Source organism: Mus pahari, chromosome 3 (genome assembly GCF_900095145.1).
Source record: "Mus pahari chromosome 3, PAHARI_EIJ_v1.1, whole genome shotgun sequence".
In the NCBI taxonomy this organism is placed as follows: domain Eukaryota; kingdom Metazoa; phylum Chordata; class Mammalia; order Rodentia; family Muridae; genus Mus; species Mus pahari.
In genome coordinates this window covers 138423644-138441647 of record NC_034592.1, presented here as the reverse complement: position 1 = coordinate 138441647, position 18004 = coordinate 138423644, and the positions used below count along the sequence as shown (strand labels likewise).

Genomic DNA, 18004 nt, shown 5'->3' with positions numbered 1-18004 from the left:
CCAGGACAGCCAGGGCTATACAGAGAAACCCTGTCTCGAAAACACCAAAAAAAAAAAAAAAAAAAAAAAAAAAAAAAAAAAAAAAGAGTTACCAGCAGCTTTCTAATTGGACTGAAGACCTGCTCAATAGGAAATTCATACCTAGGATGGTAGACCTCGCCAACTCTCTGTGGCCGAAGTGGCCCTAGACCCTAGAGGAGAATCTACCACTACCATCTTCCTAAATCGATATGATTTCTAATCGCATTCTAAATACTCATTCTTTTGTCCGCAGGGAAGTGTAGCTCTCATCCCTCATCAAAAGAGCTTGTTTTGGGGGCTGGTGAGATGACTCAGTGGTTAAGAGCACTGACTGCTCTTCCAGAGGTCCAGAGTTCAAATCCTAGCAACCACATGGTGGCTCACAACCATCTGTAACAAGATCTGACGCCCTCTTCTGGAGTGTCTGAAGTCAGCTACAGTGTACTTACAAATAAATAAATCTCTTTAAAAAAATAAAAAAAGAGCTTGTTTTTGCAGCACACGGAGACTACTACAAAGATCCCAGACTGGCTAAAATGCAGAGAATAAGTGACAGTTGTCCTCCCCATTTGGCACATTCTTCCACTTCAGCCCAGTTCCTATGTCCTTCCTCAGAGACCCCCAGGTGTGACCCTTAGCTACTGGGAAAGCAACTGTGGTGTATTGGTTTTGGCTGTGTTATTATTGGCATCTATGACACTTCTGAGAGATGGAGAACACACTTTCCCTTGGCTGCATCTTTTTCTTTGTGAGAACACAGCAAAAGTGATGCCCGTAGGAAATGAATTAGAAGAATTGGGAGTCCTCTCGGTGGTGGCACACACCCTTAACCCCAACACTTGGGAGGCAGAAGCAGGCAGATCTCTAGAAGTTCAAGGCCAACCTGGTCTACAGAGCTAGTTTCAGGACACTTGTCTTGAGAAACAAAAAGGAAAACCTTGCTGCCAAGTCTGCTGACCCGACTTTGATTCCAAGGACCCACTTCATGGAAAAGGAGGACTCGCTCTCGCAAAGTTGTCTTCTGGTCTCCATATACGCGCTGTGACATGTGCACACACCCTCCAAAACAAACAAACGAAGAAATGTAATTCAGAAATTAAAAGCTAATCTAGGGGGCTGGAGAAATGTCTTAGGGGTGAGGATTGGTGCTCTTCCAGAGGACCGGACTTGGGCTCTCAGTATTCACATCTGGACAGTTCACAGCTGCCAATAACTCTGGCTCCAGGGCATCTGAACCTATGTACATACATACACGTTAATAAAACAATAATTAAAAAAAACTTTAACAACTAAATAGTACCATTATATACAGAAAAATGCACACATCGTAAAGCTGTAGTTTAATTCAAAGGTTTACAGGCTTCCCAAAGCCCATTTACAGCTTCACTAGAGTCCTCCTACACTGAATTAAGAATGTCTGGCTTCTGGCTAAGAAGCATAAAGGACAGGTACTGTTTGTAGCTAGGGATGCATTCAATCACTCACTAAGCCAACAGATATGTTGAGTGCTTACAGCACTAACCCTGGGGAAGGGGGCTCATCTTTACTCCATCTATTCAATCAGACAGTGTATTTCTTTTGCTTGGAGACAAGGTCTCATTCTATAGCTCAAGCTGACTTTGAACTGGAGATGTCACTGCCTCAGCCTCCCATCTATCAGAATCACAACTCTATGCCACTATGCTTGGTCCCAGCCAGTGCTTTCAGGATCTGCTGTGTGTTGGATACTTGGAACTGAAGCCCGATAACTCAGAACAAGAAAAGTTAGAGCTAGGAGTGGTGGCACATGCTTTTAATTCTATTGCCAGAGGGGCAGGAGCAGTTGGATCTCCATGTTTGAGGCTAGCCAGATCTACACGAGTTCCCAGATAGCCATGATTACACAGAGAAACCCTGTCTCAAACATCAAAGAAAATTACGTATTTATTTACATCAACCTGACATAAACTTGGATGGTCTCAGAAGAAGAAATCTCAATTGACAAAATGTCCCAATCAGATTGGCCTGTAAGCAAGCCTGTGGGGGCATTTTCTTAATAAGGGTTGATTTGGAAGAGGCCAGTCTTCTGCGGGCAGTGCCTTCTCTAGGCAAGCAGTCCAGAGTTATATGAAAAAGTAAACTGAGAAAGCCAGAAGTAGCAAGCCAGCACACACTGGTCCTCCAGGATATCTGCTTCGGTTCCTGTCTTAGCTTCCCTTGATGATGAACTGTTACCAGTAAGCCAAATAAACCCTTCCCTCCTGTCCTGGCTAGCTTTATGTCAATTTGATATAAGCTAAAGTCACATGAGAGTCCAAAACTGAAAAAATGCCTCCAGAAGATGTAGGCAGGCAAGTCGGTAGGCTATCTTCTTCTTCTTCTTCTTCTCCTCCTCCTCCTCCTCCTCCTTCTTCTTCTTCTTCTTCTTCTTCTTCTTCTTCTTCTTCTTCTATCTTCTTAATTAGTGATTGATGAAGACAGAGGAAAAACCAGCCCATTGTGGGTGAGGAAGTCCCTTGGCTAGTAGTCCTAATTTCTATGTTTGAAAACAAACAAACAAACAGAGCAGGCTGAGCAATCCAGGAAGCAGCACTCCTCTGTGGCCTTTGCATCAGCTCCTGCCTCCAGGTTCCCACCCAGTTCTTGTTCCTGCCTTGGCTTCCTTTGATGGACTGTGTGTGTGGTGTGTGTGTGTGAATGTTAACCAATTAACCCTTTCCTCCCCAAGTTGTTTTTGCTCAACGTGTTTCAAAACAGCAGTAGTTAACCTTAACTAAGGCAGAAATTGGTACCCGGGAGAGGGATCTTACTGTGACAGACCTGACCATGTGTTTTTGGAGGACTATGGAAGAGCTTTGTAACTTTGGGCTAGAAAAGTCATTGGGTGTTCAAAGCTTGGTGAGCAGTTCTGTAGGAGCTTGGAGGGTAAGAATACAGAGAGCAGTGCAGAGTAGGAGCCCTGGCTTGGGAAGTTCCAGAGGGAGGTTGTGAGCCATTGCATATTTGAATTAAGAGTCTGTAATTGGCTGTGATTAACAAGATACCAAAACCTTTAATGTGTAAACTATTCTTTCTTGTGACACTGGTCAACTCAAGCTAAGAAATTAGTGGTGATTAAGAAGAGCCCCATGCCACCCCCTCAAAAAATGCTGGGCATGGTGGCACATGCCTTTAATCCCAGTACTCGGGAGGCAGAGGCAGGAGGATTTCTGAGTTCGAGGCCAGCCTGGTCTACAAAGTGAGTTCCAGGACAGCCAGGGCTAAACAGAGAAATCCTGTCTCAAAAAACAAAAAACAAAAAACAAAAACAAAAACAAAAAGCCCCGTGTCACGGGAATAAAGTCTTCTGGGTAGTGTTTCCTCATGGTTAACACAGTGATGTTTCTAGAGGAGCCTACATTGTACCTCATGCTGGCAGCAGAACTTGGTTATTTCTAAGAGTCTCTCAGGTAGTACTGGTTTTGAAGGCATGAACAGGTCATGGAGAGTGGCTGAGGCTTGGCACTGTGAGAGGTCTGGAAAGGTCATGGCCAAGATATAGCCTGAGTAGCAGTCGAAGGCCCAAGGTTGAAGGGTTGGCACCATAAAGACAGTCTAGGAGAGGTTATAGGTGAAAGTGCAGCCTAGTTGCATCAGGAGACCATGCATTTTGGAGATGCCAGTACCATGGGATGATCATCAAGGACAGAAACAGCCTTGGAGTAGAGCTGGGCTGAGCCTTTGAGACAAGCTTTGTGTGCTGTGGCAAGACCTTGCCTCTGGAGGAGTCCAGCAGATTGTGCGTTAGTCCCAGTTTGCTTTTGCTTTGTTTCGATAGTGTTTGTTAGTGAGAAAGTGTGTGGTGTATTTTTGATTTTACAGGACCCCACAATTGAGAGACTTTGAACCTTTAAAGAGATTTTGGAATTTTATAGAGGCTGTTATTTTAGAAGAGACTGAATTTTTAAGGTGTTTGAATTTGTAAAGATTGTGAGACTTGCTGAGCGGTGGTGGCGCACGCCTTTAATCCCAGCACTCGGGAGGCAGAGGCAGGTGGATTTCTGAGTTGGAGGTCAGCCTGGTCTACAGAGTGAGTTCCAGGACAGTTAGGGCTACACAGAGAAACCCTGTCTCAGAAAACAAAAACAAACAAACAAACAAACAAACAATCAAAAAAGATTGTGAGACTTTTACATTTCCAATATGATTCACATTTTATTATTTATTAATATGAAATTTGGGGGATGAACAAAAAAGGAGAGGGTACTGTTAAATACTGTTGTCTCAGTTTGTCAAACTGACAAGGGGTCAATTGTTCTGGGTAGTTTTATGTCATCTTGAAACAAGCTGATGTCATCTGAGAGGAGGGAACCTCATTTGAGAAAAAGCCCATGGGGGCATCTTCTTAATTAGTGATTGATGGGAGAGGGCTTAGCTCCTCATGGATGGAGGCAATCCTGGGCTGGTAGTCTTTGGTTCTTTTTGCTTGTTTGTTTTTGTTTTTGTTCTGTTCTGTTCTGTTTTGTTTTGTTTTTTGAGACAGGGTTTCTCTGTGTAGCCCTGGCTGTCCTGGAACTCACTTTGTAGACCAGGCTGGCCTCGAACTCAGAAATCCACCTGCCCCTGCCTCCCAAGTGCTGGGATTAAAGGCGTGTGCCACCACGCCCGGCTCTAAGACAACTAAGTTACTTCTGGTCATGGTGTTTTATCACTGTGATAGAAAGAAAGCCAAAGCAATGCCCTGGAGGCCTCCTAGGCTAGCGTGGACTGGACTGAGGTCTTCTCCTCTCTATTCCTACCTATCCCAGCTCCCAGCCTATTGAGGCTCAAGCTCCTTGGCACCCGCAGACAGTATAGGCAGAGTTCTGTGCTGACCACGGGGACGTTATCCCCTCACTGCTCAGCTTCAATCCTTCCCCAACCTTCACCTCTAGGGCTGCCCTCCTGTGTGTTTGACTACAGGGAAGGGACTGCTGAACCTGCTGGGCGAGTCCAGTGAGTCACGGACAACACTGGTGGGCAGAAGGGCAAGCAGGCAGCCTGAGAGCCGGTGGCACTGCGACCATGGCTCTGACTGTGTGTGTGAGGCACCTAACGGGGCTGCCGGGCACCCATGACCGACAAGTGAGGCTCTGCTTCCGAGGTGAGACTTGCGTCGATGGTCTCAGTCATTTTAGAATCGGGGAGTTGTACATTCTTCATTCCCTAGATCTCCAACCTGAGTCCTGGTCAGCCCTCTCTAACCTGTCTCCCTTCTCCCCGGCTCCTGCTTCTTTCCTATCTTCTACTTTTCTTTAAGTGTGAGAGGGGAACTGAACAGTGGGTGGGGGAGGCAAATGACTGTGTATATGCATAGGGACTGATAAATGACTAGTTTCATTTTTGAGCAGGCTTTACCCAGAAAACAAGGAAAATTCACTGTGGCCGAGAAGCAGATGTGGGTGAGGTCAGTAGAGCTGGTTCTTTTCCGGGTCTGTCCTTGGGCAGAAAGGCTCATTCCTGGACTTGGAAGGTCTGGATCTCAGGTTGGAGAGTTCAGACCTGGTTTGAGATGTCACTCTCAAAACTAGTGGGGTTAGTTCTTGATTGGCAATCAGTCCCATATGAGCTCTGGATTGACATCATCTCCATGTAGGAGGGATTCGTCCCAGGCAGTCTTAGAGGTAACCTTTTGTGTGGACCGTCAGGGATAGACTCTGGATTAGGTGTGACAGTCAGTCAGCCTGGCACCTGGTATCATGAGCATCTTCCTGTTCCTAGCTCTTTCGTTGGCCCCACTATGGATCTCCACTGGCTGGGGAGAGTCTGTCCGTACAGGTGGTCAACTGTAGCCGCGTGTTCAGCCCCAGGTGAGGAGATCAGAGGGAAGCCAGGTGATGGCTTGATGTCCTCCCACCTGGCTCAGTCTTTTGCTCCATGCCATTCTTCTAGGCCCCTGGGGACCCTGGTGATTTCTCTGCAGCAGCTGCAAAGTGCTGGGCATTTGGTGTTGAGGGAAGCTCTGGTGGATGAGAGACTCCGGGTGTCCCCGGTAAGTGCCACCAGACTACCTTCAGCAACCCTGAGATGCCTCCAGACAGAGGGTTTGAATTAACGGAGAGGAAATCCTGAGCCAGACCGGAGCGGGAACAACCACCTGGCCCAGCTTCAGTTCTGTTTGCAGCCCCTGCCTGAGTTCTGCATGGGCCAGAAACAGGTTCATTTCTGAGTCCCAGGGGTGTGGTGTGTGTACTGTTGCTCCTTGGGTCTGGGGTGGGCTCACTTCTTTTCTTATGGGAGACATTGATGAAGCTGATGGGGTTTTCCTGGCATTCATAGAAGGTCATATGTCCTTAGAAGAGTTGGACCTAGCTGGGCGGTCGTGGTGCACGCCTGTAATCCCAGCACTGGGGAGGCAGAGGCAGGCGGATTTCTGAGTTCGAGGCCAGCCTGGTCTACAGAGTAAGTTCCAGGACAGCCAGGGCTATACAGAGAAACCCTGTCTCAAAAAACCAAAAAAAAAAAAAAAAAAAAAAAGAGTTGGATCTGGCTTCTAATCACTGCTACTTCCCGTTGGTGTAACTGAAAGAGTTATTAGCATCGCTAAGCTGTCTCCTCATTTACATATGGCAAGTCTGTCTTATAATTGACTTTTTTTTTTTCATTCCATTGTTGGTTAAGTTAAAGGATGATGTTGAGCAATGAGGACTCAGTGGTAAGCAAAACGGGATAAAGATTTGCTTAGTTGAAGCCCACTAGCTGCACAAGGCGGTCAAACATTAGTCAAGCATCCATTCACACAAGACAAAGTAAGTTTGCCACCACGAGTGTTACAGAAGAGCCGGTGCAAGACCGGGATAGGGGGAGGTCTGAAGCCTTTCCCTGTGGAAAGTATGCCTGTGCTCAGAACTGAAGGCGATGGGTGCTAAGTAGAAGGGAGAGCATTTAGACAGAAGAGCCGAAAAACGTAAAATGCCGGTGTGCTGATGTGGGAAGTTGGGGTGCAGAGTAGGGCAGAAACCTAGGAGGATCTGGAACTGGGAAAGCTGTCGGGGAGCAGGCTGTGAGAGCCAAGAACAGTGGAAGAACAGGATGGGGAGGCGAGGTTGAGTCCTGTTGTTTGTTTGTTGTATGAGTGTTTGCTTTTGTATATTCCAGGCTTAGCAGCCAGTGCTCTTAACCACTTAGGCTTAGGTCTGATTGTTTTCAGTGCTGCTAAGCCTGAACTCAAGCCTTTCTGAATGCTGGCCAAGCACTCTCCCAACTGAGCTGTGCCCCGCCCGAGCCTCAAGCTTATCTCCACTTTATCTGTAGCTGAGTGTGGTAGCACATATGTTTAATCCAGGCAGAGGCAGAGATGGATCTCTGTAAGTTCAAGGCTAGCTAGGGCTACACAATAAAACCCTTTCTCATAAAAAAATATTTTTAAATGTTTATTATTTTATTTTTTGTTAAGAGTTATGTATTCATGTGTTTTATGTATATGTATGTGTCCATACTCCATGTACAACTGTGTGCCAGGAGAGGGAATCAATCCCATTACAGATGGTTGTGAGTTACCAAGTGGGAGCTGGGAATTGAACCCCGGTCCTCTGGAAAAGCAGCCAGTGCTCTTAACCACTGAGCCATCTCTCCAGTCCTTTAAAAATTTATTTCTTATGTGTAAATGAGTTTTTGTGTAGAAGTTAGAGGACACCTTCTGGGAGTTGGTTTTCGTCCTCCATTGAATAGGGTCTGGGCATCAAACTCAAGTTGTCTGCCTTGATGGCAAACACCCTTTAAGCTCCTAAGCCTAGTGCCGTTAGTTCTCAAGAAGGTTGTGAGCATCTACAATGTGATATTCTTTAATAATTCTATGAGAATTTAATAGGATGTATTTGATCATATTCATCCCTCAACTCTTTCCATGACTCCTCTCCACTCTCACTTCCCTACCCACCCGACTGTGAGTTTTCTTTATCTTTCATCCCTTGATTAAAGTCAGTTTGTGTTATCCAGCTGCTCTTGGGAGTAGGGCCTGCCTTGGAGTGTAGCCAACCCACCAGGGGTCATCATTAAAGAAAGCTGCCCCGGTTTCCTCTAGCAGCAGTGCAGAAGGTTATGAATGCTAACATTATTGTAATTGGAGAGGAGCATGCTACTGCAGACATAGACGGAGAGGCCCCTTTTTACCGATGGTGCTCAAGGTGTTGGTACTTCTTAGCCCCATGTCAGTCTGAGGGCACCAACGGGTGCAGTATTTGGTTTCAGATCCAAGTGGAGCTTGACCTAAAGTATCAGCCCCCTGAGGGAGTTGCTGGGACCTGGGCAGAGGAGGACTTTGGGACACCCATTCGAGACAGGTAATTGTCTAGTAACCTATGCAAGGCCTGGTGTCCCCAGATGAAACGCTCCCTGAAGAGAGAGAAGTAGCACCCACATTCACCTTGGGTCTGTGGGGTGCTGTGGTCTCAGCACTCTACAGTCGGGTTTTATCTTCTGTATTTTCCTTCCCAGCTTAGAGTTGATCATCCCCAATGTGGGCTTCCAGGACATGGAGTAAGTATGTGGGGTGATAGGGAACAAACAGGGTCGGTTTGGGGGTGAAGAGCCTGGGCCATGAATTAGTACTAGAGTCTGACATTCCAGTGATTGAATTATAAGGTCAGAAGTCAATCCTTACACCAAGACTAGGTTATGGCCAGGCAGTGGTAGCACATACCTTTAATCCCAGCACTTGGGTGGCAGAGGCAGGTGGATCTCTGTGAGTTCCAGAACAGCCTGGTCTACAGAGTGAGTTCCAGGACAGGCAGGGCTACACAGAGAAACCCTGTCTCAAAAAACCAAAAAGGACTAGGCTACGAAATTAGTCTGATCTCAGGATTAAGAAGAGTTAGTCCCAGTCTACACAGTGAAACCCTGTCTCAAAAAAAAACCAAACCAAAACAAAAAAGAGTTAGTCCCAGGATAAGTGGGGTCAATCTGAAGGTTAAAGGTCAGTTCTAAGATAAGCAAAGGCAAGGGATGCCCAGCACCAGGTGACAGGTCCTATGAGGCCTTTCCTCTCAGGCCTGGGGAAGCCCAGTTGGAGCATCGGGCAGTGGCTCTGGGCCGCAGGCTAGCTCGAAGCCTAGGAACACAGGACGATGAAGAGAACGAATTGGAGCTGGAGCTGGAGCTGGAGGAAGAACCTGACGTGGAGATTTCTGGGGTGGTGTTCAGCCCCCTCAAAAGGTAGTGTACTCACATGCTCCTGGTTTCACACCCTGTCTCTGAGTCAGCTTTCCTCGCACACATAAGCCACACCCATCCATCCACTTCAGGGTACCCGGAAGGGTGGATACCCTGGCACTTACAGAACACTGCCATGTTCAAAGTCACTTATAGTGGCTCACATCGATTTGTAAAGGAATTTGATAAGGACGGGTTGTGTCTGTTGTGCACGTCAATGGTACAGCACTTAGTACAGTGTGGCCACGGAGCAGGTCTCAACCAACTTTTGTTCAGAGCTCCAAGAGTGAGTGGAATTCTGGTTGTAGGCCTGAGATGGAGGTAGGACAAGGCGCGCTCTGACTCCTCATCCCAGCGCCAAGCATCTGTATGTGTGGGTGTGAGAGGCGGGAAGAGCAGAGCTGACCCTAAACTTCTTTACAGCCGTGCCCTGGGCCTGCCTCGGGGAGACCCCTTCAAGGTTTGCAAAGCCCAAGACTTCCAGGTAGGACTCTCCGGCCATATTCTAACCCTCGTGGCATCTCACGGGTCTCTCCCCTTACCCAGGCAGCTCTGACTTTCTTTCTTCTCTTTGTTTGATTCCTTACCTAGGTCGGGGTCACAGTGCTTGAGGCCCAGAAACTGGTGGGAGTCAATATTAACCCCTATGTGGCTGTTCGCGTGGGGAATCAGCGCCGGGTGACTGCAACACTGCGTGGTACCAATTGCCCCTTCTACAACGAGGTGAGGCGCCACCAAGGAAGAGGGCGTGTCTGAGAGAATCGGAGGGATCCAGAGACCTGTGCCTAGAGAGGGCGGGGCCAGGCCAGGGGAGTCATCCCGGGGAAAGAGGGTGTAGGTGCCTTTCAGGAAAGGGACCACATTTTCTATGCAAGAATTCGGGGCGAGCTGAATGAGCCTGTCGTGCCTAACCCCCTCTCGCTGCTCTAACCTTTCACTACCCAGTACTTCTTGTTCGAATTTCATGAGACTCGACTTCATCTCCAAGACTTGCTTCTGGAGATAACTGTGAGTGGGAAAGCGGATTCAAATCAGGAAAGGGAGGTACCCAGCTGGGCATTTGGGTGACTGAGGCAGAAAAATCGCCATGAGTTCAAGGCCCAGCCAGGGCTATAGACTGAGCGTCAAAAGGTGGGCAGGGAGAAAGATGCCAAAGCGCCAAGACTAACCCTTCTCTCCCCAGGCTTTCCACTCGCAGACTCTCCCGTTTATGGCCACCAGGATAGGAACTTTCAGAATGGACTTAGGGATGGCCTTGGACCAGCCAGGTATTAAACCCCTCCTCTCATTGAAACTTATTTGTATGAACAAATTAACTGAGTTCTGGCCAGTGGACTAACTTCAAAGACAGCCGTCTCTTGTGAATGCGTCTCTTGTTTCTTGTACGGTGGTTCTCCCTGCTCCAACCCCAGTCATTGTCCAACATTCTGATTCTGTGTCCTTTAGATGGCTCCTCACTCTCTGTCCTCTTCCTCTGTCCTCAGATGGCCACTTCCACCAAAAGTGGGCCCCTTTGCATGACCCCCGTGACACCCGCGCCGGAACCAAGGGCTTCGTCAAGATCACACTGTCTGTGAGGGCACGTGGGGACCTTCCCCTTCCACCGCCACCCCCATGCCCAGGGACCAGTTCGGACATAGAGAAGTGAGCTAGGCGGTGGAGAGAGGAGAAATTGGATAAGGCGTGGCCTGGGGGCGGGCAGAGAAGCAGAGGGGCTCAGGCTCCAGCTTTATTCCCCACGTTGGCTTCTCCTAGGAATCTACTCCTGCCACATGGGGTGCAGGCTGAGAGGCCATGGGCACGGCTGCGAGTCCGGGTTTACCGTGCAGAGGGGCTCCCCACGGTGCGCACCGGGCTCCTGGGCAGCCTGGCCCGAGCCCTCCATGACCAACACGTCCTACTGGACCCGTACGTGCGGGTGAGCTTCCTGGGACAGCAGGTAAGTCACTCCTATGCCCCGTGCGGCAGCTCAAGTCTTTTAAAAAGTATTTATTAATTAATGATAATCATTATTTATTCATTTAGAGACAAGGTTTTGCTATGTAGCCCTGATATTCAGAGATCTGTTTGGTAGGATTACAGGGATCTGCCACAATGGTTTTGGTTGTTGTTGCTGTTGTTGCTTATTTGTTTTTCAAGATAGGATTTCTTTGTGTATAGCCTCAGCTGTCCTGGAACTCACTTTGGATACCAGGCTGGCCTCGAACTCAGAGATCTGCCTGCTTCTGCCTCCCAAGACAGTTTTTATTCTTAATTATGTATGAATGAATATCTCTGTGGAACACTTGAGGACAGGAGCTCATGGAGGCCCGAAGAGGGTGTCAGCCATCCCCTCTAGCTGGTGTCACAAGTGTCTGTGGGCTGCTAGATGAGAGGGGGAGAACCAAACGCCCTCGGTGGGAGAGTAGAAGTCACGCTTGACCTTAACCACTGAGCCATCTCTCCGGCTATTTTGTGTATGTATGTGGTGCTCTGAGTGTCACAGCACATGTGTGAAAGTCAGAGGACAACCTATAGGAGGGACAGCAGTATAGGACCTAGGGATCAAACTCAGGCCATCAGGTTGATATCAAGCGCCATACCTGCTGAGCCATCTTTTAGGACCCTCACTGACCCCTTCTGCCTGACTTGGCCTTCAGGGTGAGACTTCGGTTCGAGGCGAGGAGACAGCGCCTGAGTGGAACGAGCAGTTGAGCTTCGTGGAACTCTTCCCGCCGCTAACACGCAGCCTTCGCCTGCAGCTGTGCGACAATGCACCTCTTGTGGATGTGGCCCTCGCCACACACGTGCTAGACCTGAGGCAGATCTCGAACTCAGGTCGCACAGGTGAGCACATCTGGTCCACGAGGGGCCTTGTCTGCTGTGGCTCACATCAGCTCCTCAGAGCAAAGCTCAACCTTTACCACAACACTAGTACTTCCTCCCTAAAGCCCAGAGAGGGCCTCTGCCCGAAACTGTTAACAGCACTCCCTTCTCTTCCCCACCCCGGCACCTGGAGGAGACAAGAGTGTACAGTTCAGAACAGTACCCATTTATTCTGTGCTCCCCTCCAATCCTGTTCTTGTCCCCTCACAGCCGGGTTTAACCCCACTTTCGGTCCAGCCTGGGTGCCCCTTTATGGCTCGCTCCCCAGCGGCAGGTTCCGGGATGGTCTTCAAAGTCTCAACGAAGGCGTTGGTGAAGGCATCTGGTACCGAGGTCGACTTCTGGTAGCTGTGTCCATGGAGGTATTCGAAGGCAGAGTTGAACCTAAATCCTCCCAGACCACACAAGGGTCTGGATTGTCCCGGCTCACTGGGAAGAAGAAAAAGAAGAAGGAGAAGACCAGGCAGGGTCAGACCCCAGCTGGCATTTTGCAGCCTGCCAGTGCCAGTGCCAGTGCCAGCACCAGCGAGGATGTGCCTGAGATTCCAAGTGCAATGGAGGTGGAGGTGGAGGAGCTGCTGCCTCTGCCAGAGGTAGGGGCTGGAGTCACCCTCAGCATTAGACATCATGATGATCTTTCCAATTTGGGGACTTGGATGAAGAATCCCATGTATGTGCACACGTGTCCTAGTGTGTCTAAACATGGTATATATTAAGGGGGTCAGTTCCCTGGGAAGCTATCGGGGCAGAAAGGGAGGTAAGACGCAGAGCCTCCTGGCCCTTAGTTTTGATGTCTTTATGTAGGCATTGTGACCAAGCAGAACAGATTGCTTCTCAGGAGGGTGGGAGCTGACCCCAGCCTCACTCTCTTTCTCAGATTGCCCTGGCATCCTTTGAAGATTTCCTGCTTTTCGGGGCGCTCTTTGAGGCCACCATGATTGACCCTTCACTGGCCAAGAAGCCCATCAGCCTGGAGATTTCCATTGGTGTGTGGCCTAGATGAGCCCGAAAAGCCACGGGATTAGGATTGGGGTCCCTTGTTTTAGACATTAGGCCACAGGAAGGGATGTTCACTTCAGGGAGAGTGGTGGGCTCTGCTCTCCTGAGAGAGGGGCTGTGGCGGGAAGTGCCTGACCTTCAGCCTGATGCTCAGATCCTCAATGGGATGCAGGTCATGCAGGACGCCAGGAAGAGCCATCGGGCCCAGGACCAAGGGCTGACGAGGGATCTGAGAGCAGCACACTGGAAGTTCAGCCTCTCTTGGAATCCGAGGACAGAGGGTCAGGGCAGGAGCAAGAGTTGCTGGGGACACCTGTTCAGTGGCCTGAACCTGTGGATGGCAATGGGTAAGCGACAGAGTCACTTGCAGAAGGGGATAAAGAGGTCCTCGAGCCATCAAGATGCCCCCAAGTCCCTCTCTTCTCTCTGTCTGGCCAGGCCGTATCTCTGCTTGCCTCTGCGTCACCGAAAGCCCTGCCTACATGTATGGAGCCGCTGGGAGGATTATACTTGGCGCCTGCAGAGCAGCAACAGTGTGTGCAGAGTAGCTGAGAGGCTGGTGAGAGCAAGACGCACCCGAAGGGAAAGGCCCAACCACGGGATGCAAGAGACTGAGGCTTCCCAAGGCGCTCCAAAGTAAAGGCTGATGGGGTAGAGCTGAGAAGCTGTGGATGCAAGGCTGGGAACTGGTGGACAAAGCTTGAAGTTTCCAGGCAAACTGGGGGGAAACAAAGTTCTGGGAGCCAGGAGAGTGGAGACAGAGGGGGCCTGGGAATCAGGACCAGAATCCGATCAATGAGGGGCCATCAGGAGAGTGGAATGCAAGGGTGGGGTATGGGCCGGGGACTCTCAAGACTGACTTCTCTTGGTGCCCACACAGGACCATGGCCTGCAGGAGGTTGAGAAGATGCAGCGCAGGTCGGGGCCGGACGCCTGCACACGACTCAAGCAGACTCTGGAAGAGCTGGTGGCTGGCAGCAGGTGAGCTGAGAGTCAGCCATCGAGCTGCCTCCCTATGGCCAGGTTCAGGATGAGAAAGAGGCTCGTGGTGACTGTCTAGACCAAGGGTAGTCTCAAGCTGTGTTCTGCAGCACCCACAGAAAGAGAAGGAGAGGTGCCCATATCAAGGGAGCTCAGTCGAGATCATGGGGCGTTGGGTTTCTCTAGGTGTATAAGGCTTCACCTCCCTCCTATTTCACAAGGAAGGTAAAACCCCGCTTAGTTAAGCTTTCCATTGCTGCAACAAGACAGGATGATCAAAAAGCAAACTGCAGAGGAAAGGGTTTATTCACCTTACACTTCCACATCGCTGTTCATCATTGAAGGAAGTCAGCACAGGAACTCACACGAGGCAGGATCCCGGAGGCAGGAGCTGCTGCAGAGGCCATCGAGTGCTGCTTACTGGCTTGTTGCCCCTGGCTTGCTCAGCCTGCTTCTCTATAGAACCCAGGACTAGCAGCCCAGGGATGGCACCACCACAATGGACTGGGCCCTCCTCCTCTGATCACTGATTGAGAAAACGCCTTACAGCTTGATCTCATAGAGGCATTCTCTCCTTCTTCTCTGATGACTCTAGCTTGTGTCAAGTTGCCACAAATCCAACCAGTAAGCCTGCCTTTCTCTGTCCGATCTGTACCTAGGCAGCTTCTGCATCCACGCGATGGCCCAGGAAGGATGATACAGGGAGGATGAGCTGCTGCCTTGGCAGCATCCCTGTGATGCTGACTTAACCTTTCACCTCCTGCATAACGAGCTTCACTGGCATCTGTTGCTCTTGCATCCTTAACTGGTCCTTTCTCAGCCACCAGTGGTTGCTCGAACTGCATGAACCTAGTTGCTTCTGTCTTTCATCTGCACTTCCAGGAATCTGACCACCTGCTCCACGCACTCAAGTTCCTTTCTGACACTTTTCTCAAGAGCTTCCCCTTTATTTGGCAGACACCTGTGGCACCGGCTATGTCATTGTAATGGCCATGGTTTCTTCTCTGAGTGGCAGGGGAGAGCCACTGAAGGTCTTGATCTCATTTATCATTTTAGAAAGGATGAGTTGGGAGAGAGAGGGTGTGAGAGAGAAGACAGGACTCCTAGGGAAGGCTTTGTAATGTTTAGGTGATAGGAGATGAACAGAGCTGTGCAGTGGAGATGGGGTGAATGGGCTCAGGGGCTGTGGGTGTAGCATACTTGACAGAGTTATTGCCTAGCATGCACAAAGCCTTGGGTTAGTCTCTAGCATTGCAATAGCGAGGCATGGTGGTACATGCTTGTAATCCCAGCACTTGGGAGGTAGAGGCAGGAGGATCAGAAGTTCAAGTTCAAGGTCAACCTCAGCTTGAGACCAGTGTGGCAGCATACATGAGATCATTGTCTATAAACAAACAAACAAAAAAACAAGCAAATGCAAACCTGGGCAGCGGTGGCATATGCCTTTAACCCCAACACTCAGGAGGCAGAGGCAGGTGGATCTCGATGAGTTCAAGGCCAGCCTAGTCTGCATTAGCTACACAGAGAAACCCTGTCTCAAAAACCAAACCAAAAAAATGATAAAAGACCAGAGGAGTAAATTCAAGAGAAAATTTGTAGTTGGATAAGGCAGCGCAGTAGCACAGCACAGCACAGCACAGCACAGCACAGCACAGCACAGCACAGCACAGCACAGCCCAGCACCACCCAGCCCAGCCCAGCAGTGCACAGCACAGCAGTGCACAGCCCAGCCCAGCCCAGCACAGCCCAGCCCAGCCCAGCACAGCACAGCACAGCACAGCCCAGCCCAGCCCAGCCCAGCACAGCACAGCACAGCACAGCACAGCACAGCACAGCACAGCACAGCACAGCCCAGCACAGCCCAGCTCAGCCCAGCACAGCACAGCACAGCACAGCACAGCCCAGCACAGCACATCTCAGTACAGCACAGCCCAGCCCAGCACAGCACAGCTCAGCACAGCACAGTGTGGCTAGCTGATAAAAAGGGGGGAAATGTGTGACATCACAAAGGCCCTCCAAGACTTTAGATATTGTGTCTGTCACTTTTCTCATTGCTGTAAAAAGATGCCTCTCAAAAACGACTTAAGGGAGGAGGAGCTGACTTTGGCTTCCAGTTTTGGGGTTATAGTCTGTTACAGCAGGAAAAGCAGTTCAGCAAGAGCCAGACCCAGATGGTCACACTGCATCTACAGTCAGGACGCAGGGAGTGACAAATGCTTGGGAGTCACTCTGTCCATCTTTCTCAACCCAGAGCCTCAGCCCATGAGATGGGGTCACCCACAGTTCTGGTGGATCTTCCCAGTTAAATTAACCCAATCTAGAAAACCTCTCACAAACATGCTCAAGGGGCTTGTTTCCTTGGCAACCATAAAACCCGTTCAGGTGATGACCAACATTAACCATCCCAGCTTGCCGGGCTGTGTAGACTGGGCTGTTAGTTAAGCTGTGGAAGGGAAGGTGTGAAGGAAGAAAGGGTGTGGGAGCTTGTTTCTGGAGATGTTAGCTAGCCTGGAAAATGGCAATATATCTCCTAGACAGGCAGCAAGATGACCTGAGTTCTGGGGACAGTTATTTGCAGGAAATGCGAGTTTACATTATGTTGATGAGGTTGGACATTTCTAGAACACAGAGAAAGAAATCTGAAGATCTGCAGAGACTCAGTCATGACCTCAGGGCAGAGCATCACAGTCACAGGCTCTGGGCACTCACTCTCCATCCATGTCTGTGCCGGGGACACAGTAGAGCCACTCCTTCCAGGAACACAGCTGGTCACTTCTACATGACACCAAGCTTTCTACCTGAATGGCCTGCTCACTCCTTCTGCCACACACACACACACACACACACACACACACACACACACACACACGATAGGGCCTCACTGCATAGCTGTGGTGAGTAGGTAATGTTTGTGGTATAAATTTGCAGAGGTTCCCTGCAGGCCGGAAAACAACCCAAGAAGAGACAAGAACGAAGCCTGACTCGCCTGATATTTTCGAATACCGGTGCTGGCCCAGGCCTTTTGTATTCTGACCCAGGTCATTTAGCCATTTTTTGAACACAGCACAGTTATGAGGGGAAAAGGTTGTCTGATAACTCAGTCCTAAGTGGAAAATAAACTTAAGACCTGCTTACCACTGAGAACTTTTGCAAAGTACATCTGGCTTCTTTCACAAAGATGGGTATTATTGACTCAGAGATGGGTAACCACAATGCCTGTAGGCATCAGGATTGTCCTGGGCCTCAGACAGCATAGGAGTCACTTAGGCTGTTGTGAAGTGCAAGTGGTGTCTCTCATTAGGATAGGTTTTATGGCCTAGAAGCAATGCTCAGGGTTTTAGGGGGGAAAGGACCTGGGATAAGAAAAACATAAATTCTGGGAGATAAGGGCAGAGGCTCACTCACCAGGCAGCAAATCACCGGGTTGTTAAACTATATCCATCCATCCCTGGCCTCCAAGAGGACCAGCTAAGCAGTTCATTCCACGGAAGAGGTGTGTTTAACTTTCCTGGCGTCTCCAGGGCACGTCTGTGTGCACAAGGACATTTTGCTTTCTACATAATTTATAGAGGAGCAGAGGCCAGTGTGGCACAGGGTTGTCCTTGATGGGACAGGTGTATTTGATGAGGTTAGAGATAATGGACTGGACGTGCAGAGCCTTTTAGTCCATTTTTAGAGTTTTATATTTGACCCTTAGATAGGCAACTGCAGTGGAGCAAAATAGATGGGGAAGTGTTGAGAACCTTCTGGGTACTTCTGAGCATGCTCTGTGCGGTGAGGGTCAGAATAGCCAGCAGTCAGTGTGGTAAGGAGGCAGCTGCCTTGATCCTGTGTGAGAAAGGAACTTAAACTAGGCGATCCTGGGGCTGGAGAGATGGCTCAGAGGGTAAGAGTACCCGACTGCTCTTCCAAAGGTCCAGAGTTCAAATCCCAGCAACCACATGGTGGCTCACAACCATCCTTAACAAGATCTGACTCCCTCTTCTGGAGT

General features: G+C 49.5%; 1 protein-coding gene across 1 annotated transcript in view; it reads left to right on the top strand.

Annotated features, from left to right (window-relative positions):
- The first annotated feature begins 5043 nt into the window (after nt 1–5043).
- The window catches only part of LOC110319171 (fer-1-like protein 4), a 34814-nt gene continuing 21853 nt past the window's right edge, over nt 5044–18004 (top strand). The window contains exons 1-19 of the mRNA XM_021194611.1: nt 5044–5122; nt 5370–5425; nt 5740–5828; nt 5911–6010; nt 8209–8300; nt 8455–8496; nt 9007–9171; nt 9592–9652; nt 9760–9891; nt 10114–10176; nt 10352–10436; nt 10653–10812; nt 10924–11107; nt 11808–11994; nt 12244–12626; nt 12911–13019; nt 13205–13379; nt 13471–13591; nt 13913–14013. Coding sequence (XP_021050270.1) covers nt 5044–5122; nt 5370–5425; nt 5740–5828; nt 5911–6010; nt 8209–8300; nt 8455–8496; nt 9007–9171; nt 9592–9652; nt 9760–9891; nt 10114–10176; nt 10352–10436; nt 10653–10812; nt 10924–11107; nt 11808–11994; nt 12244–12626; nt 12911–13019; nt 13205–13379; nt 13471–13591; nt 13913–14013 — 2384 coding nt within the window. The remainder of the gene's footprint in view (nt 5123–5369; nt 5426–5739; nt 5829–5910; nt 6011–8208; nt 8301–8454; nt 8497–9006; nt 9172–9591; nt 9653–9759; nt 9892–10113; nt 10177–10351; nt 10437–10652; nt 10813–10923; nt 11108–11807; nt 11995–12243; nt 12627–12910; nt 13020–13204; nt 13380–13470; nt 13592–13912; nt 14014–18004) is intronic.